General features: G+C 31.8%; 2 protein-coding genes across 2 annotated transcripts; both read right to left on the reverse strand.

The window, feature by feature from the left end:
- Window positions 1-5,143: 5,143 nt before the first annotated feature.
- LOC127711774 (uncharacterized) lies at window positions 5,144-8,576 on the reverse strand. The gene has a single exon (XM_052217897.1). It carries the CDS (start codon window positions 8,510-8,512, stop codon window positions 6,314-6,316), a length of 2,199 nt encoding a protein of 732 aa, XP_052073857.1. The 5' UTR covers window positions 8,513-8,576; the 3' UTR covers window positions 5,144-6,313.
- Window positions 8,577-16,154: 7,578 nt separating this feature from the next.
- Window positions 16,155-20,925, reverse strand: LOC127711781 (toll-like receptor 13). Its single transcript, XM_052217907.1, has 2 exons — window positions 20,076-20,925; window positions 16,155-19,442 (listed from the first exon to the last, which is right to left on the reverse strand). Exons 1-2 carry the CDS (start codon window positions 20,665-20,667, stop codon window positions 18,421-18,423), a joined length of 1,614 nt encoding a protein of 537 aa, XP_052073867.1. The 5' UTR covers window positions 20,668-20,925; the 3' UTR covers window positions 16,155-18,420.
- Window positions 20,926-21,885: the final 960 nt, after the last annotated feature.

A 21,885-nucleotide genomic window follows, 5' to 3' on the forward strand; every position in this document is an offset into this window, starting at 1 on the left:
TATATTAATGAAAAGATTGCAGTGCGTTGGTAGTGAATGAAAGTATTCAAACCAAATAAAAGATATAAAAATGATATTCTAAGATATAAGACAAAAACAAATATGTAATGTGAGTCCGAACATACCGCATCGTATTGGTCAACGAGTTTGTTAAGGTGGCCGTAAAACTTGCGGAGTGTAAATTGTAGTCGTTATTCATCATAAATCTATTAGAGCAATATTTGTAATCAAATTAGGAGCACAACCCTTTAAATGAAGTCTTAATAATGTGCTCATAGACGTGCATAACCATAGAATTTATAAATGTTAATGCCATATGATGAGGCATAAGATGTCGTTATGTTTTCAAAGACACTTGAAGTCGTCCATCTATATACAAATAAGGCGACGTGTTATGCTTGCCAATGAGACAACTATCAATGACCAAAACATGTACCGTTTAGTCAGCTATAAAAGGCTCCGACATGAAAAATATGAAAGTTCAAACTAAAAATACATAAAAAAAAAAAAAACAACGGCCTGATTTATGACGAAACAATAAACGAAAAACAAATATATCGGACAAAAACAAACATTATGTTCAGTGGTTGTCGTTTGTTGATGTGGTTCATAAGTGTTTCTCGTTTTTTATATAGATTAGACCGTTGGTTTTCCTGTTTGGATGGTTTTACACTAGTCATTTTTGGGGCCCTGTATAGCTTGCTGTTCGGTGTGAGCCAAGGCTCCGTGTTGAAGGCTGTACTTTGACCTATAATGGTTTCCTTTTATAAATTGTGACTTGGATGGAGAGTTGTCTCATTGGCACTCACACCACATCTTCTGATATCTATATATTATGTCAATTTCAAGAAAAAGGTAAGAGAATGAATTATACCTTCTAGCTTCAGTAGTATCTTTTTTTAAGGGCAGTTAGAACTATGCCATGTATTAAATGCAAGGACGCGATGAAATGTGGGAACATCCAACGTTAAATGCGCATATTTTATCGATCTTTCAGTTTTCGTGCCCAGGTTGAATAGAGTGTTGAAAAATCAAACGTTTTGTAGTGATTGTGGTTTGAGATTTTGACGTTCATTTCAAAATGTGTTAAGATTCAAATTAGATTATCTCATCAAATTATATTTGAAAGCCATAATTTACTGTAGAAAACATCAAGAGTTTTGGGAACATGTTAAGTTTGATATTGAAAGGACACAGCATGATATCGAATAAAAATAAGATAGGTTTTCTTTGTTTTTTATGTAAATACCAAAAGGAGGGAAGAAGTACGGATTTAAGATTTTCTACATTTTCCACTTTCATGGAATATGTAAGTTTCTAATATTTGTTATTATATCACTGCTCTTTTGTTATGTAATCAAAATGATGATTTTGCAAACTATTCTATTTGAAGGTTTTTCTGCTTAACAACAATATATTTGTCGTGAAAATGGATGTAGCATTTACAAACGCCGATAAGTAGGCGTGGTTTATTTTAGTAGTGTTATTACGTCCCTCTATCAAAACAAAATGGCGTCGTTTTACCCGGAAAACAGATAAAGAAAACAGATAAAGAAATTTTTGATGAACGATTGAAATAAATGCAGAAAACACATTAAAAAGTAAAATAACAAAAATACCGAACTCCAAGGAAAATTCAAAAAGGAAAAATAAAAAGCTCAAACACATCAAACGAATGGAAAACAACTGTCATGTTCTTGACTTGGTACAGGCATTTTCTTATGTAGAAAATGGTGGATTGAACCTGGTTTTATAGCTAGCTAAACCTCTCACTTGTATGACAGTCGCATAAAATTCCATTATATTGACAACGATGTGTGAACAAAACAAAGCTCACTCGGTCTTAGCGGTTAAAAAATTGTTGCATTGGCTTTAGGAACATTTGATCTGATTCGTACATGTTAAAGATGAAGATTATACAAGAAAATGTGCCGTGCACACTAAAACATGTATTAGAGTATTCAGTGTTACAAACACCCACAGCTATCATCTCGGATATTGTAATTCACAGACTTTTCAAACAAGTTCGAATTAAAAAAGATGAAAAGAAGAAAATATTTCCTTTGCAAACAAAGGTATCGATGCCTTCAACTTGGCCAATGTTCTTCTTCATAAATCACTCGCAAATATCTCCCTTTTCTAAGGACGAGTCTGTAACATTTCTTATACCTTTACCAAACAAATTGCAACTAAAATTTTCAATTACAAACACGTGTTGCAGGATCTCAATATTTAAGACTTCAAGTCTAAACCTCCTGATTGTACCTGTGCTAGTTCCCAATTCACATATAATCCGACCGGCCGAGTTATAACTGGTGGCCTAAACATTACCTATAACACTTTTCTGCGAATTGTATGATCCAAAGACCCGAAATATCGTGAGTCTAAAGCCATCAATTGGAAAAACAACTTAACAATACGAATGGATTCAGTCGAGGATTATTCCAAGCAATGGGTTTAACGAGAAAAAGAAGACGTTGATACTCTTTCATAATGGATTAAGGCTGTGAGGTCGTTGATACAAATCAATGCTAAAAATCTGAATAGGTTTATGAATATAAATGCTACATCAATTGTTGCATAATACCTGTGCTACCTCCATGACAAATATGTTATTGTTCTCGCAGATAAAGCCCCAAACAACGTCGTGTTTGTGTGTAAATCATAGTACATAAACTGCTCAATAAATGAATTAGGTATTTACAAGTCACATAAAAACTCAATATATACCCCCAGGACAATTAACAAGGGAAAATTCTGGATAATCATAGATCTGTTCTATGTTTCTTCAACCAAAGATGAAGAACTGGATCTTCCTTCGCTGTATTGTATACCTACACTACATAAGTTTCTTCACAAACAACGTTATATTGCTAGGTCTTCCAAGTGCTCCACGAAACCTCTTTCTAAATTATTAACATCAAATTTATCAGCAATCAAAGCCGGGCTTCAAAATTATTGTCAACTACCTATTCTAGAGGTGGCGTGAATCAGATGAGGATACTAAATAATTTCAAAGATCCTTTAGGGTACATACAATCAATCTAAGATTCTTTTTCATCTGGCAATAGTATTTAAACATTTGACGTTTCTACACTTTACACAAGTATTCCCCATTCCAAACTAAAAGACAAAAAAGAAAGAGTTGTTCCGCTTTGTTTCATAAAAAGAATGGCTGACGTAGATACAAGTATCTTGTCTTTTGGAGGGATAAATCTAACTTTGTAAAAAATCACTCTGATTCAAACAAACATTTCTCTGAAACTGACATTATCCAAATGCTTGACTTCTTGATTGACATATAATTGTTTCGTTTGGAGGACGTGTTACTACAAACAATAAACATTCCTATAGGAACCAACTGTGCTCCTCTTCTTACCGACTTGTTCCTTTATTCATTTGAGGCTAATTTCATACCGGAATTTATTAGGAAGAAAGAAAAGAGGTTAGCAGTATCCTTAAACTTCACTTTCTGCTATATAGATGATGTTCTCTCACTAAATAATTCAAAATTTGGTGATTATATTGAACGCATCTATCCCATCGAACTTGAGATAAAGGATACAACAAATATAGTTAAGTCTGCCTCATATCTGACTTACCTCTAAAAATAACAATGAATGTCGGTTGAAAACAAAACTTTACGATAAAAGAGATGATTTCAGCTTATCCATTGTGAAATTTGAATTTCTAGGTAGCAACATTCCAGCAGCGCCTGCACACAGAGTTTATAGCTCCCAGTTGATACGATAGTCCAGGGCTTGTATTTCATATCATGATTTCCTTGATAGAGGATTGCTGCTCACAAGGAAGCTATTAAACCAAGAGTTCTAAGTGGTGAAGTTGAAATCATCTCTTCATTAATTTTACGGACGCCATCACGAGTTGGTTGACCATTATGGAATATCTGTTTCACAGATGACAACGGATATGTTCCGTTCCAATTGTCGCAACTACAATCCCGTCCTCTTTCCCCGAATGTGACCTACAAAATTAGATTTATCACCGGGTTGCACTAGCATAAGCAACATGACGGGTGCCACATGTTGAGCAGGATCTGCTTACCCTTCATGAGCACCTGAGATCACCCTCAAATTTTTGGTGTGGTTCATGTTGCCCAGTCTTTAGTTTTCTATGTTGTGTTTTGTGTACTGTTTTTTTGTCTGTTTGTGTTTTTCTTTTTTAGCCGTGGCGTTGAAAGTTTATTTTTGACATTTTTTGTTTTGTTTTGCCTTAACGACTTTTAGTGAGAATACAAACACCTCTTTCCCTGATTGACTGCTGGTCAAACACACGTCAAGTCAATAGTTTGCATGTACAAAGCCGTAGCTGGCTGAGCAACAACATAGTTTTTGAGGAATTATTCTCTTAGTATATGCAGATTTCCAGTAATTTCCAGAAAAAAAAAACAAAAAAAAAAAAAAACCATTTCGAATAGTAATAGGTCTATCTAGCATGTTTTCATTTTATCTTATTCCTCCGACCTTAAGAATTATCAGGTGATTAGATACAAATTCATCTTGATTTTTTGTTGTCCCGGATAGAACATCATGCTTAAGGGACTGTTTGTGATGAATAAACACACAACAATGTTCGGCAAGGAAATGATTTTGAATCTGCTCATTGTTGTTAAAGAATTCTTGTAACTTTTTTCTTGAGACTGTAGACTGTTGTGAGGCATTATTTTTTTACCTATTTACCCAATTTTAGTTCGAGTTTTTCCGTTCTTCATCATCCTGTTTTAACAACTTTGAAGAACTTAATACTTTGATTTTTTTTGTTAAATGTGTTCTCATCCGGAATAAACATGGAATATATTTGGATTTACGTCAATTATCAATCTTATTAAACCGAACATTAAGTAAACAACAGATAGCCTTAGTCAATTTTTAAGTCTTTGTATAGTCACATAACACATAAAGTTTAATGTTTCGAAGTTTACAGGCATTACAACCATTGCCGCAGCACTTACATCTATCGAAGAATTATTTCACAATTTTTAATAAATATTGATGTATATTCCTTAACCTTTTTTGCAAAACGTTAACATTTCCAATGATACCGCAAGCAATGCTTTCTTTATTTTGATGGTTTGCAATAAAGGCTTACCAGACAAAACACATATGTAAGGAATCTGAAAGGGTTGCATTATACATTTTAATATTTTTAAGGCATAACTTAAATTATCACATATATGTTGATATGCTCCTTAGACCACCATGATTTTATTACATAAGAGAAGAAGGATATACTGTAATAATTAATGTAGAACAAATATACTAGTCAACAAAGAAACGATATTAGGCAATGTATTTTCCATATATAATGAAATTGGATACACTGTACCAAGGTAAATAATTGCTCAGTTGGTCTTATATTTACAGAGTGTTATTTTCTTATCAAAATCATTGATTTAAGGCAAATACGCGTTTTTCTTTTGCAATTTTTGTTATTTCAAAAATCGTATTTTCACCCAAAAATTCAAAAATCGATATTAAAACTTAAAACTTTAAACTTAAACATGGTCTGCTTAAAATTTTGAATGCCTTTGCAGATATTTGAATACTTTATTCTCATCTTCGAAATTAAGTGCCGATTTTTGTCATCATTTTCCGCAAAATAAATTTGACCCCTGTGTTCAATAACACGATATTTTCCAACTTTCCAATTTGGTCAGATTCTTTTAATCATATGCATTTGCTTTACAAATGAATGTTTTTCATTGGATAATTTAACACTTTTCTCTATTTATTATATTTCATGATAAATTGGAGTTCAAACTTGTGTATCGTTATTTTTGTTGACTAGTATATAAGAGACAGCAACCAATGACAGTCACTGAACTTCAGATCTTTAACTCTGGACAGACACATATCAAATGTATCGCAGTTAAGATGTTTGTTAGCGTTCCCCTAACCTTGGACAGTGGTGAAACAGCACTACATAAGAATAAACCGTAAAATAATAATATTCTGACCAGTTTAAACAAAGACTTCAGCCAATGTTAGAAAAAATAATGTCAAGTATCCATAATACGTCTCTAAACAGATAAATCCCACAAACATTAAGATTCAAATTTCGTACGGGAAATTTATTTCAAATCATGTTTTTTCGGAATCTCTGTTGATGAATCGAATCCCGAAGTTGTTAACTTGAAATAGAAACTGGTATGGGAAATGGCTAAATTGGTGAATGTGTCAATCAACATAATATGACATATAAAACTATTTCATACAGTTTAGCGATATTTTTTATTGAAACGGTTTCTATGGTTATATATGGAACAGTTATTCACCTGTTGCAATTCCTAACGTTATTTCAACAGCGCAACGACATCTTCTTCAATATTTTTGTTGAAATTAGAGAAATCTATGACTTTCCTTAGAGTGAAAAATCCTCGGAAGAAATCTTTGACAACATCATCATATGTAAGCAAATCGTAATTTATGATGATTAGTTCTCGACTAAAGTCCCACTTGTAATAGTTCCATGCATATTTCCATTCTTTCTTATTCCATTGTTGATTTCCTGTTGTGTCGTCACTGAGAAGTATTAAAAAATTGTGACTTTTTGAAATTACGTCAATCGTCTCTTGTTCCCGAGGTTTTCCAATTGTACTATCCCTGAAAAATAGAAACACATCGAAACCTTTTTTCTCTAGAGAAGGAACTAAAGAAGATAACAACCATTTACGGATTAGTTCATCATCTTCATTTGAAGAAATATAAATGTCGTGAATTACAGAGGCAGGCAATAACGGCTCCCTGACGAAGTTTATACAAGATCTGGTTAGAATAAATAACTCAAACCGAAGATTGTATATAATCATTGCACATGTAATAACTGCAAAAAATGCCGCGCTAATCAAACTGTTCACCAATGAAGTATTTATAGTTGACACTGAACAGCCAAGATCTTCTTTCTCTATGTCAGTAATAGGACGAAGTAATTCATTATTATTGCATAAAACATGTGTACTGTTCGCACAATTTTGATATTGTAATGGTAACCATATTTTCAACCATAAATCTTCGCACGTACATTTCATGATAATTTTACCCAAAGAAATCTGACATGGCTTCAACATCTGTAAAGAACGTGGAATTCGTTGAATGGTATTGCCTGTCATATTGATCAGTTGTATTTTTCTATACCTATGAAGCCCTATATTTGAAAATGTTCCAATTTGGTTGTTTGAAAGATCAAGTTTCTTTAAGCGTTTAAAAAAATTCAACCCGAACTGTTCAATTCTTTTTAGATTTCTTATCTTATTATTAGAGAAATCAATATGAAGATTTGTATACTTAGGTAGAACTGAAGGAAATCTTGTTAATCCAGATCCAGAGCAATTAACAACTGTTCGGTTGCCTATAGCAGGCTGATAAAAACAATGGCATTGTGGTGGACAACGTGCAGCTAATGACAAGTTACAAATCAATTGATCCAGTTTGGAATTATTTATGATGTCGAACAATGTTCTCTTCTGTAGGTGTCTAGGTGAATCACAGGTCATATGAAAATTTATTCTGTGATAGATTTTTACAACCATTTCAGATAACTTTGCAAATGGGTATACTTTACAATCGCAAATCCACTGATTTCCCCGTACAAATATCCACCAGGTAATTAATTTTCCTACATATTTAACGTCAAGTCCATTTTCGTTAAAAATTGAAAAGTATGTTAAATTATTATAAGAGCTATCCAGCGATCCGAAAAAAGAAAACTTTGAATTTTCTTGACTTTTCCAATTCAATTTGTTTGTTATAGAGCTTATGGAGTTATGTGAAAAATCTGCCTTACAAAATATGATCTGTGTCCATAAAATGTTTGTAATATCCAGCGTAGTAAGATAATTGTATGAAACATCAAATTCAAATAAACTTCCATTTACGTTAATTAAAAATCCAGGTTCGATAAATTTCAGTTTGTTGTGAGACAGGTCAATTACACGAAGGAATCTCATATGAAGAAATGTTTCATTACTCAAGTATTCCACCAGGTTATGATGCAATTTGAATGTATCTAAGAATGTAATGCATGACACAAGATCGATGTCTTTAATTTTGTTGTAGGACAAATCTATTCGTGCAATTTCTGGAAATTCACAAATATTAATCGGAAACCTCTGCAAATTATTATGACGGCTTTTTATGTAATAGTGTGAATAACGCAACCATGGCAATGCCGATTTAACAATCGATTTGCTTTTATAACCAGTCTTTTTTTCAATATATAGCTTGCCGATGTTATCTAACTTCTGATAGGTACTGCAAATGCAATTTGCTACATTACGAGATAATGAGCCACACATTAAATCATTTCGTTGGAAGTGTGCTTGTAACGCTTCCTGTAAAATGTCCGCTATAGGTTTTGAGTTTTGATGAGGATATACTAATGGAATTAGATATTGAGGTAAATTATCTAATTTCAGATATTGATCCGTATGCACAAAAAGAATTACCAAAATGAATCCCCAAAACATATTTATCCAAATTATCATACAAAACATGACACCGACTTATTCGTTTTGGCAATTCTGATATATGATTCCTTTTTAAACCTTATACACTTGTAAGAGGATGAATATAGGATTGAGTGATCTACGTGTATAAGAAAATATTTATATATATCTCTTAAGTATCTTCGCAAGTTCTTTCAAGTGCATCATTCTTTGGTGATAATTCATAACTTATGTTCAGTCATATATAATATGTAAGTTACCTTTCATCCTTTTGATCCTTGCATCTAACATGTCTAAAGCACCCACTTAATGGAAGAGGAAGATATGTTTATGTATAAGATGGATACTGTGTCCGTCAGCATCAAATATCAACAAAAGAAAACTATAATATTTTCGCATACAAATGTTTTATCTTGTTATAGACAACTGCAAACTAAGATCCATAACATACTAAGACATGATTTCACTTTCCATTTTGTCAAATGTTTTAGTCTTTCTGTAGTGTTTATACATTGTGTTTTCGAATGTCAGTTGATAAGAGAGTCGAACGATACCAAAGGGACATTCAAACTCATAAGTCGAAAATAAACTGACAACGCCATGGGTTAAAAACAGAAATACCAACAGACAAACACCATTACACACAACACAACATAGAAAACACAGACTTAGCAACACAAACCCCACCAACACTTGGGGTGATCTCAGGTCCTCCGAAAGGGTAAGCAGATCCTGATCCACATGATAACATGATGTGCTAGAACATGTTCTCATTATGGCAATATTACTCGCAAAGTTATATTGTCATATCAAGGATGTCAATGTTCGGGTATTTATAATCTTTACTCAAATTAATGTAGAAAAATATGATTAATTTATCATTTGTAATTTGCTTTGACATGGCTTTTAGTGCCTGCGAGTTTTATAAGGTCGGCACTTTGTGTATTTATCTATTTTGTTAGTTGTTTTAATGCTACGTACCGATCTAATGAGTCAATGTGTGATGTGTCGTTGCTTGCTGTCTGTCATATTTTTTTTTAGATGAACTATTGCCGTTGGTTTTTCTCGTTTGAGTTGATTCCCATAAATTCACGACGGTTACGTTTATAGATTACTACACTGGATTTAACATTGACTTGTAATTTTTCTTTTCTTTTACGCTAGTTTCAATTTGTATAAAGTTCACATGTGCACCATCAATAAACAATTTAAAAAGAAGATCAGTAATGCACAATCAAAGATAAATATAATCATCATGATAGATAAATTTTTACTTGTCAAGGGTGTCGGTATTCGGGAATTAAGAATTTTCTTTTTTTTTTTTACTAAAGAGATATGGCATCCGGTTTTATTTTTTTTTAGAACAACATTAATGTTAAGACAATATTTAATGATCTTACTGCAGCGATAAATTGGTTACCTTTTAAGAATAATTTTATTCAAAGGTTTGATAAGTTTTCATTGATGGAATTGAAATTTTACGGGCTCTATAAACACAATAACCGTAAACGTAAGAATGTGATATTTCTGTTGGTATTAAGGATTCTAAAGATCGAACCAAAGTTCCAAACCAATATTTGTATACCATGAACTGTAGATTCACAGATGGGTAATATATTCACCTTGTGTTCATAGAAGGAGACGCTTACCCTCTCAATTCTTTTGAAGTTTTTGCAATTTCCTCTGTTTTTGTGTTATTTTAATTTGTATATTTATAGCCGATAAATGATATCGGTTAACTACTTTTGTCTTTTTCAGAGATATTTCAAACTCCAAACCCAATCTTTGTGTTTCGCCATGACTTGCATTTCTAGATAATTTCAGTTTTATTTTCGTATGTTTGATGTCAAACATATAATTTCATATTTTAATACTCATTAGATTTGTTGTTGAAAGAGTTCCTTTGTTTATAAGCATGAATGTTCCAAACTAACCGTTAAATGCGATAAAATATAGGTGAAATTATATCATTATTTGTCGTAGAAAGCCATTGACAATGTTCTTGCCACTACCAACTCATGCAAGAACTAAACAGTCCTTGATGTTTTTTTGTGATTTAGATTTAACTTTCTAGAAAGGTACATAAATGTTTACAAAGGGAAAAAAATGGATCAATGTGCTTTTCTTTTAGTTTAAAACAGACAACCTACCTTTTTTTATGATAGAGATCCTATTTTCCTTTTTGGTCATTTTTTTCAGCACATGACAGAATAAGGTATAGTTTTGAAATTAAGTGACTGTCATTTGTTTTTAACTAAGTTGCTATGAATGATTGTAATCTCAGAACTTAACACAGAAAACAATAGAGCCTTGCATAAGTGGTTTGCATAAGTGGTTTTATTCCGTAAAGAAAATAAAAACGCGAAAAAGAATATATTGCTTTGACGATTATATGCTAACGAAAAAAGTGAAGCATTTACTAGAAGGACTATTGTTTCTGAACAAATATGTTGTTTCTCAATACATTTTTTTTGATATGATAACGTTTAAACAAGACAAATTCTGATATTGCTTTACATCTCCCCCCCCCCCCCCTTTTTTTTTTTATTAATTTTGTATTTACATTGTGTCATAGATCAAATTTATTCGTTCATTGTATGTTTACTTGTTTTTGTTTATATGTCTTTTGATTGAGTTAAGCCGTTTCAACTGATATTTTATAGTGTGTCCTTCTATGTTGTGATGTTACACTATTATTTCAGGTTAGGGTGAAGGGTGGCGCCTGTTAAAACGTTTAAACCCGCTGTATTTGTTTGCAACTGTCCTAAGTCAGGAACCTTTTGTTCAGGGGTTGTCGTTTGTTGATGTGGTTCATAAGTGTTTCTCGTTTCTCGTTTTTTTATATAGATTAGACCGTTGGTTTTCCTGTTTGAATGGTTTAATACTAGTTATTTTTGGGGCCCTTTATAGCTTGCTGTTCGGTGTGAGCCAAGGCTCCGTGTTGAAGGCCGTACTTTGTAATGGTTTACTTTTGCAAATTGTGACTTGGATGGAGAGTTGTCTCATTGGCACTCATACCACATCTTCTTATATCTATCTATAGTGGATATAATTAAACAGTGAAAAATAAATGTAACAACAGCACAACACTGAATATAAAATCAATGAGTGACATGGACAAATAAAAACCAATGATCGATTAGCGGCTTGATTGAGCATCCAGCGTAAAATAATCAATGAAAGTAGTGGCCATTGTGAAGAGTTCGAAAACCATACACAAATAATATAATGAAATAAGTAGTGGCCATTGTGAAGCGTTGGAATACTATACACAAATAATAAGATGAAACGAATGGAAAATAGTAGCACTATCATTAGCAAAGAAAAAAGATCTATTGAAGATTCCGTTTCACTTTGCATGCCGGTGCCACACTGATACATTTGAATTTCAAATCTTTTTTAATTGATCCATTATATTTCTCATGTAGGCTTACACTTTTGTCTTGTAGTATCATTTATATGAAAAGTAAACTATATTTTCTAGTGCAGGCATTTTCTATTTATTTATTCAGTTGATGACATAATTACTGAAAGTTAAACAAGTAATTTATTTTATTGTGCATTTTATTATTGATATCTTATACAATGGTAAAAACAGCCCGTCCGGGGTCTTATTTTATACAAAATACCTTGTTTTTGTCTATCCACTCCGGTCAGTGTAATATGCATCACAACTTTGAAAGTATCAGAAATAAACAAAATTTGTAGGAAGTGTTCCTACCTTATCACATCTTACTATGTATCATGAAATAAAAAACACCATGGCTAAAAATAAAAAGACCATGAATAAAAACAAAAGTCAACAAAACACAACCCAGAAAACTAAATGTGACGCGAAACAAACACAAAAAGCAGCAAAAGAACTGAAATGTCAGCAGTTCCTCTTCCAATTGTTACTCTAGCTACCAGTTAATTAACATATTAAAGATTCAAATCAGGGGATTATGTATCTTATTATGGCAAATTATTGAATGCCTCTTGTTGAATTTAAAGACATTATTAAATTCATAAACGATTGCCACAAGTGATTTTTCTTACCCTAATCTTTACCGAAACATAATGTTTTGAAGAAAAAAAACCCCAAAATAACCGTGATTCCGGAAAAAGGTTAACCAAGACTGTTACGAGACGAAACAGAGATTACATTTAGCATTAAATAGGACAAAATGCAACATTACAAATTAAAGCAATAGCAACATGAATCCCTTTCACACATAATATAGGTCGAGCTCAGATGCTCCGGAAGGGAAATCAGTTTCTGTTTCATTAGCAACAATCGTGCTGTAACTCATTTTAAATATATAATCGGGGATAAGTCGCGTTCTGTGATGTCAAAAACTGATATGAAAAAAAGACGTCATGTTCCTACGTTAAGTATACCATAACCGTGGTCAACTGTGACAAAAAATATTCATAACGGTATATCACATCATTATGGCGTCCGTACAACTTTCGAAGATTGAACCATTTTTTTAATTGCTACCATATTATAAGAAACCCTGTTTCAAGTAAATAATGATAAGTAATGCCCATTCTACCAAGCTGCCACTTCAAATTCATGAATATGGTAAAGTTTTTTCTTATTGAGGATGCTTTTATAGCTCATAGAAATTTATTTTCACCTTACAGCAAGCTCATCATTGCAGTTTGTTCGATGGTTGCGAATCTTAAGGACAGCTGCTCATATTTTTGCAAAGTTGAGATATCGTTATATGTTATCCTAAATATCAAATCTAAAATTGGTTTCAAAATCCAACATAATTCCTTGAATTGTCCTTTAATATTAATAAGAAGATGTGGTATGAGTGCCAATGAGACAACTCTCCATCCAAGTCACAATGTATAAAAAGTTAACAATTATAGGTCAATGTACGACCTTCAACAGGGAGCCTTGGCTCACACCGAACATCAAGTTATAAAGGGCCCCAAAATGACAAGTGTAAAACAATTCAAACAGGAAAACCAACGGTCTATTTTATATAAAAAACGAGAAACGATCAACACTTTAAATTCATTATCTACAAAAAAGTCATTTTAGTTGGAAATCTGCAAACTGTTTGATCTTTTGTGACAAAGAAGTATGCGTTCCATCGTAATTGTTTCCATTCACACTAGTTGAAATATGATACAAGCTTTGCTCCATGATAAGATGCATATTGTGGAATATAACTTTTATGAATAGAGAGAAAAAAGATACCAAATTCTAATGCAATAATTGTGTATAAATGGTTCTGATTGGATGACAATGAGCGTACAATTCTCTATCTACCTGTCTGTAACTAAAGGAAGCCGACATTTTGAATTTCGGAATGTATTGACGTATAATTTATATAATTGTATTGTATTCCAAGAAGCCCGAAAACGCCAGGTGTTGACACCAGAGGCATACCAATGGCGTCACCTAGTTTAGGTGCCAAAGAAAATAACATCATTTCGCGGAATTTTTGTTTAATGAAAATTTTACACCAAGATAATGACTAGAATTGAATGAGATCTTTATTTTGCATTAGGATAGAGAATTGGAAATTTGCACACTGTTTGATCTTTTGCTACGAGTCGCCAGTCAAACTCAATTTGCGACATTAAAACTACCGATGGAAGTCCGCAAAGTTTTAATACAATACAATTATCTCTCAAGTTATATTCAAACCCATAAGTCGAAAACAAACTGACAATGCCATGGCACAAAAAGAAAACGGCGAATAGACAAAAACAATAGTAATATAATGTAATATTGATTTACTTATTTATACTAAAAATTCTGATCTAAACGGTTACTGTGCCTTATCCTATAAAATTTATTTATATTATAATGGTAGATTTTTAAGTAAACAAACTCACTCCTTCATAGTAAATTGTCGTAATATTCAATTGCAATAGGATATTTGATTATGCATATTCAATTCCGTATGTTATATTTCATAATAAGATAGTGTTAGCAATGTTATGTACTTGTTATTGTTAGTGTGGGTTATACTTCAAATAATTGTTCTTCCAAATTTTAAAGATGTGTGTGAAAATATGAGTATTCAGTTAAATCTTTTAAATAAACCAACTGAATCAGAAAAAGTCATTTACGAGAAAAAGGCGGCAGAAATATAGACTTAAATATATTTACTTAACGTGATGTGTATAATTGTTAAATGGTAAAGTCCTTTAAAATAATATATATCAAACCTTTGAACAAAATTTCGAATCTCCTGGTTGATTTCCTTCTTTAAGTTGATAAAACATTTTGAAAGAAAAAAATGTCGTTTTTTCAAAACAAAAAACTATGATCTCTATAAAATATTAATACAAGGGTAGAAATTAGAAAAACAAAAACTTCACGAAAAAATTTGAAATAACAAATATTGACTTTTTGTAAATATCAAATTTAAAAACAAGGAAAAGTTGAAACGGAAGAGGAATCAATTGATGTATCTGTCGTAACAGTTATAATTTACCGAAATGACATACCGTCTAAAACTAAATTTTAGGTTATTCTGCATACATTAAGATCTATTATAAAATATGAAAACTTTGTTTCTAAGATATTTTTTATTCAGCCAAACTCTTTTCTCTGACCCACTTAAACGGTACCAATTTTCCTGGACCAGATAAATAATGCTAACTCGATCGGCCAATGGAATTCATTGTTACATAAACGACTTACTTAGTCTCTGATGCATGATTTTTTATTATTAATTGTTTTGGCTTTTAACTAGCTGTCGGTAACTACGAGTACTCTCAAATCGTACTTTCTTTTTAATTTGACCTGTTGATACTATTTGTAATGCTTTTTTGTTATTTAATGTTGACATGGATCTTGTCTATATACCAGCATTGATTATTTGGTATTACTACAAATTTTCACTTCTTCGTACAATGAACATCAAAATTATTTCATTTTTCCTTAGATGCTGTTCTTAGACCTGTACAGGAAGTTTTATGTAGCACTAATTGTATAGTTTTATTTTTGATATTCACCACATATGTACCAAGTGTTCGATTAGTTTTATTGATATTAAAGAAATTTCTTGGTATTCCTAAACGGAAGATTTTATACACACAGAAGAAGAAGTATACTTAACAACAAAATTATTTTCATTTACCTGTGTATAATAGGAAGCAGGTTTCTTCAAAAGTGATGATTTTCAAAAATTGTTTGACATTTCACAGTGATATCATACTTTAATTTTGTTTAAACCTGTTTATTTACTTTTGACTTTAATTTTTTATTAACTGTGTATTTGCATTCAGGTGTCACAGGTCAAATTTATTCGTTCATTGTGTGTTAATTTACGTTTTTTGATTGAGTTAAGCCTCCCAATTGATATTTTATAGTGTTTTTTTCTATGTTGTGATGTTCTACTATTGTTTCAGAAAAGGGAGAAGGTTTGGTACCATTAAAACGTTTAATTCCGCTGAAAATGTTTGCACCTGTCCTAAGTCAGGAATCTGATTACAGTAGTTGTCGTCTGTTTATGTAGTTCATACGTGTTTCTCGTTTCTCTTTTTTATATAGACCGTTGGTTTTTCCGTTTGAATGGTTTTACACTAGTAATTTTTTGGGGCCCTTTATAGCTTGCTGTTCCGTGTGAGCCAATGCTCCGTGTTGAAGGCCGTACCTTGACCTATAATGGTTAATTTTATAAATTGTAACTTGGATGGAGTGTTGTCTCATTGGCACTCATACCACATCTTCCTATATCTATTTACAGATCATACCCAGCTGAAACTTTATCGTTACAGCGAAATTGAAACATGGAGGACTCGACAACATTTGGAAAATATATATCATTCAAGATTTTTGAAAAAAGTTATTTATCATAATACCATAAAAAAACACGAGAGCAAATATGTAATTATCCAACACAAAATAAATGAAATAATTTACATAAACTGTGAATTAATACCACAACCATCAATAAACAAAATACAAAAACAAAAATACAAATCATAAATTACAGTCAGTTTAGTACAATCAAAGATAACATTTGATATTACAATGGTGTTAAGATAACAGTATCTTATCTTATTTGCCGTCTCTGCATTCAAAATTTCACAACAACTAATATCAATGACATCAATTATATATCAAAATGTAATAAAAAGCGATAAGTTCATGGTGTGAAATTCAAAACATTTGAAGCACATACAAATTCAAATTAAACCCCAACATATGGTAAGGACGGAAACCTTTGTCCTAATGAAATGTTGTTCATTTAGAATCATTACAAACAAAAACGGAACAAATATGTCAGACCAAAATGTGAAATTAAATGGAATAGAACATTGAAAACGGAGCTAGACTGACGATCAATTGAAAGAAACTTGACAAGCTGTTTGTATCTAACAATATTTAACAATTCGTATAAAAAACACTACATTATATAATTTATACCGAGTTATAATTGTACCAAATGCAAAATTCCGATGGCCTTTTTAACTTTTTTAGGAATTTTTTTAAAACTCAAGAGTATCGTTGTAAACATTGTTATAAAATTCAAGACATAGTTGAAGAAAGCTGCTCCCTCTCTGTGCATAGATGTAACGCTGAACTCTGATGTCCAAAATATGATATGATCGATGCCTTGATTAAACGAAAATAAATATTGGGAATGTCATAGTGTTTTAGGAATATTTAGTATTTGAAAAGGTCGCAATAACGTTTAATTTAACATAAAAGTAAATAATGAAACCTCTATGTATTTGTAAGAATGCTTTGAATCATTTTACCAGTAAATGAAATAAAAAGCATTGTTTTGGTATTCTCAACCTTGACCGTTTGTCTCAAAAGTTGAAATTTTATTAAAACTTGTTGCATTTGTTCATTTTTAGGCCTGATTTAAATGAAATTATGCGTACATTTGTATCATTGTTATCTTTAACACAAAAAGTAGTTCATTGAATTAGTGTACTATTTACATATTCCTTTACAATCAATTTTCATTCCCTATTCATATTAATATTACATATATTAGTTGGAGTAATAATATTTTACCCACCATTAATGGTGTTTCGTCATTGGTGTACACACACACACACATACATATATATTACAATAAATCCGTCAAAGAAAATTCTAAAGTGATTGAAGCACGTGTCGTGTCGAGGTCAATTTTTAACAACCATCTAACCTGGAGACTAATAAAATAAAATAATTTATACTTTGGTGTTTTTGCTTAAACGAGATACAATTTGAACTTTATTATATTAATATGAAAGAAGACAAAAAATGACCATGATACAAATATTAAAGATTTTCATGTCAAAGGGTAAAATTGTAAGAAAACACAAGCTTCATGATGTGTAGAATGTTAATTGGGAATAGAAACCGGTTTTTACGTAAAATGTTAAATGACGGGAGTAATTTGTTAGCATTTTTAATTTCCCTAGCAAATGGGATATGTAACACAAACTGGGACCCATCTGTCAGCTGCCTTGGTCTGCTTATTCTTTCTGTAATCCAGGTGTTTAAAAAATTAAAGATGTTGTTGATGTAAAAAATAGACATAACAATAACAATAGACAAATAAAATTAAACTAAAAGAAAACTTTTTACCCAACCCGTATTATTTAATCAGCCAACCTTACCGATAATATACTACATGATGGTTTGCCTTGTAGATCAGCACTTGGAACCTGTGAGTCTTGAAACGTCGAATTTTTAAGATATCACCAGAAAATTATTTTGCATGGTTTGACTGTTTATAGATTTGAAATTTAAAATGGAAAGGGGTAGTTTCAACCTTGTACAATTACACACAAACATTTAATTACTCTTCTTTGTTCAAACTCAAAGGTCGATTGTAATCTGATTTGTTCGTAAATTATATTTTTTTGCATAAATACTAATAATCAATTATAACGATCTTCATAGTAGAAAATGAATATCTATTCCAAGTAAAACAACTTTGAAAAGAACATTTTTGTAATAATCAGAAATTCAATATTTGTAAAAAATTTGATACCTACACCAAGTTTGTAAATGAATCAAGACTATTTTGAAACCGATGATATCTAATTCCATAACTCGGAGAAGAAAGTCCTAGCAAAGAATTTAATGTAGACCACATATCCTTTTTATAATTAGAAAAATCAATGCAAATACTAGCTCTCATAAAAGCTTTAATATACCTATAAGAAACATCATGATTATTTAGAAAATCATAATTTATAATAATAACATTTTTCAAAAAATCTTCTCGATAATTCACCCAGGCATATTTCCACTCACAAGAAATCCAAGCTTTTGTGCTTTCACGTGATAAATGATGTAGGTCGCTTAGAAGAACGAGAATAATTTTAGATTTCGATAGGATATCAATTACTTCTTCTTCACGTGGTCTACCAGGCTGGCAATCTCGATACGGTAGAAAAGATTTAAGTCCCCTATCGTTAAGATGCGGTAAAAGCTCATACGATATCCAATTTCGAAGTCCATCGTCGTCTTCATTGCAAGATATGTAAATATCATATTGAAAAGAGTTTCTAGAAACAGGCCTGCTAATTTTTCTCAAAAAGCGTCGCCATAGAATATAAATTTCAACATAAAAATTATAGCCCGCAAAGGCAAAAATTACGACAAGGCTAACTATGATTCCAATACATAAGTTGAACCATTTCAGATGATAATCTTCTGTACATCCTAGCTCGCTTTTCGTGATTTGAGTTATAGATTTGTAACCGGTTTCGGTCCGACAGAATATCCATGTGTTATTATAGCAAGGCATTGTTGATGACGGTAGCCAACTCTGCAACCACAGATCTTTACATGTACAAACAATATCTAGTCTTCCTAACTGTACATTGCAAGGCCTGAAGTTTCCTATGGACCTATCAATACTTGTTAACGGATTGTGTTTTATATTGATGATCGTGGTACTTTTCAGCTGTGACACAAAAAATTCAGAAATACTATCGAAATTATTTTCTTCAAGATTGATTTCTTTTATTCGGAATGTGTAATTCTTTGCTCTTTCAAACTGGGTATCTAAATCAGAAAATAAATTCTTAGAAAAGTCTAAAACCAAATTCTCGTATTCTGGTAAAACTAACGGAAATTTTTTCGATGCTAAGTTCGAACGGCAATTGATAATAGTTTTGTTTTGACTTGGTTGATAAAAGCAACGACATTTTTGAGGACATCTTGCAGACATTGAAATGTTGCAGATAAGTAAATCAGGTTGATTCAGAAAACCTCTTATCAGTTTATTTTTAAACTGTGAAGGGCTGTTACATTTCAAATTGACATGACTTGCATGTAAAATTATCGCCCCAATAGTAACCTGCGAGACAAACGGATAAAATTTGCAATCGCATAACCAGTTGTTATGCCTGAAGTCGAAACTGTAAAATACCAGTTTTCCAAATAATCTCAGGTCATTAAAACCGATTTTTTCAAAATTGAAAAAATGAGTAAAATTGTTGTATGTGAAATCAAGATATCCCCCACGGCCGAAATTTAATTCTGGTTGAAATGAAAAGTTTGCGGGATTTGTAATTTCGTTCAGAGCATTATGAGAAAAATTTACAATGCAGAAATATTTTTGTCTTGTCCAAACTATGTTTGTGACGTCGATTTCTGTCATATTGTTATACGATATATCAAAATTAAACATACTACCCGCCATATGTAAGAAAAACTTCGGCTCCAATTTGGTGATTTGGTTGAAGGATACATCAACTCTACGGAGATGTTTCATTCCATTGAATATGTCCGCAATCAAAGATTGTATTTTGTTTCCTGCCAATAGTAATGTATCTAGTATAGACAAGCATGATATATTTCTGATATCTGTAATTTGGTTGAATGACAAGTCGATGTAAACAGTTGTATTAAAATTACAAACTGAGAGCGGAATTGCAGTTAGATTTCCGTACGTGTAAATTAAGTAATTAAAATGAACATCATGGTCTATAGTTTTCAATTCAATATCGTGTTTAACAAAAAAGACATTTAAATGTCCAACATTAGTAAAATTAAGTTTCCCATTCAAACTTCCGTCAACTGTCCATAATGGTTGAGCCTTACATGTACAGCATTCCAAACTGTTTTCAAATCTCATTTTGTTCAGGTAATCCTGAGCTTCGCATTCTTCAGGACAGAGTAAATCCGATCTATTGAACAATATGCCAAGTTGTTCTTCTAAAGATTCACTGGAAGAACCATTATTACACAATACCACCATCAAAAGCGCAAAACACAATTCTGACATTTCACAATAAATGAACGCTAACTAAATTTGTGATGTGAATTCTGTATGCAGTTAGTTGGCAGAAACTCAAAATTAATTCTTATTCCTTGTTTAAATCAAACACATATCTTATTGTTAACACAAAGAAACATTTAAATGGTTCAAACAAATGTCTCTTTTTTTTTAAATGACAAGGTCTTTTCCTTTATCCAATTCGATAAGAATTGGTGATTCGGGTTTCAAGTTAGGAGCATAAATAATACACATTTTTGAATGTTTTCAAAGCATAAATGACACAGTGAAATAAAATCGATCAACTAAAGAGTTATGCTTGACCGAGTGTAACACAGAAGAAAAGAATGAATAAATTACTTTACTTTAAATCCACATTTGTACGCTCATTTGTCATATCTTCTTGTTTTATCATCGAAGTAAGATTGGAAAGGTTTACACACACATTACCCGTTTTCTCCGAGTCAAATTGTTTCCTCGTATACAAAAGAACTAAAATACATCATTAAACGTCTTTAAACAAAAATCACCAAGTATAAACCACAGCAGTCATATATGTGTATTGCCTATCACTGCATTTGCTCGAAGTCAAATTGTGAGATCGATGAATAAAAGAAATTTAAACCTACCATTTAAAACTCAAAACCTGAAGTCAAGTATGAATCAAAGCTATACATTTTTTTTTTATCAAGAATTTCTTTTGCCCGTAACTGTATTTGGACCAAATCAAATTCATGCATCTGCTAATCATGCGATACATACACAACATTAAAAATCGGTTTAAAATTGGAAAACTTATACCAGTTATGTACCATCTCTACGAACTGTACGAATGTAATGTATTTTATAGTGGGGAGCAGTTACGAAATGTGCAATATTGTTTTTTTTTTGTTTATCTCATTAGGAACTTTTTAATGGTCTATCTAAGCTTTTTCTATTACCTAATACAAGGAACACTTGAAATCCTGATGTTAAACAGTCGAACACTGTCTATCAAATAAATTGACAAATAAAGGTCATTTTTGAAGTGTTCCGATTCTTACAGTTGTTCAAAATTCCGTTTTGAAAAGTTTTATTATATTCATTACAGCGTTAGGTTGATGCTACTCTAGAAATTAATTGAAACATTACCTTTTAAGTTTTAGTACGCAAAAAGGTTGCTAGTAAACCGGCGTAAAATTAACATGTACATGCGGTAGTTAGCTATATCTTGACCCTGTATAAATT

Source organism: Mytilus californianus, unplaced genomic scaffold (assembly GCF_021869535.1).
Source record: "Mytilus californianus isolate M0D057914Y unplaced genomic scaffold, xbMytCali1.0.p SCAF_8, whole genome shotgun sequence".
Lineage (NCBI taxonomy): Eukaryota > Metazoa > Mollusca > Bivalvia > Mytilida > Mytilidae > Mytilus > Mytilus californianus.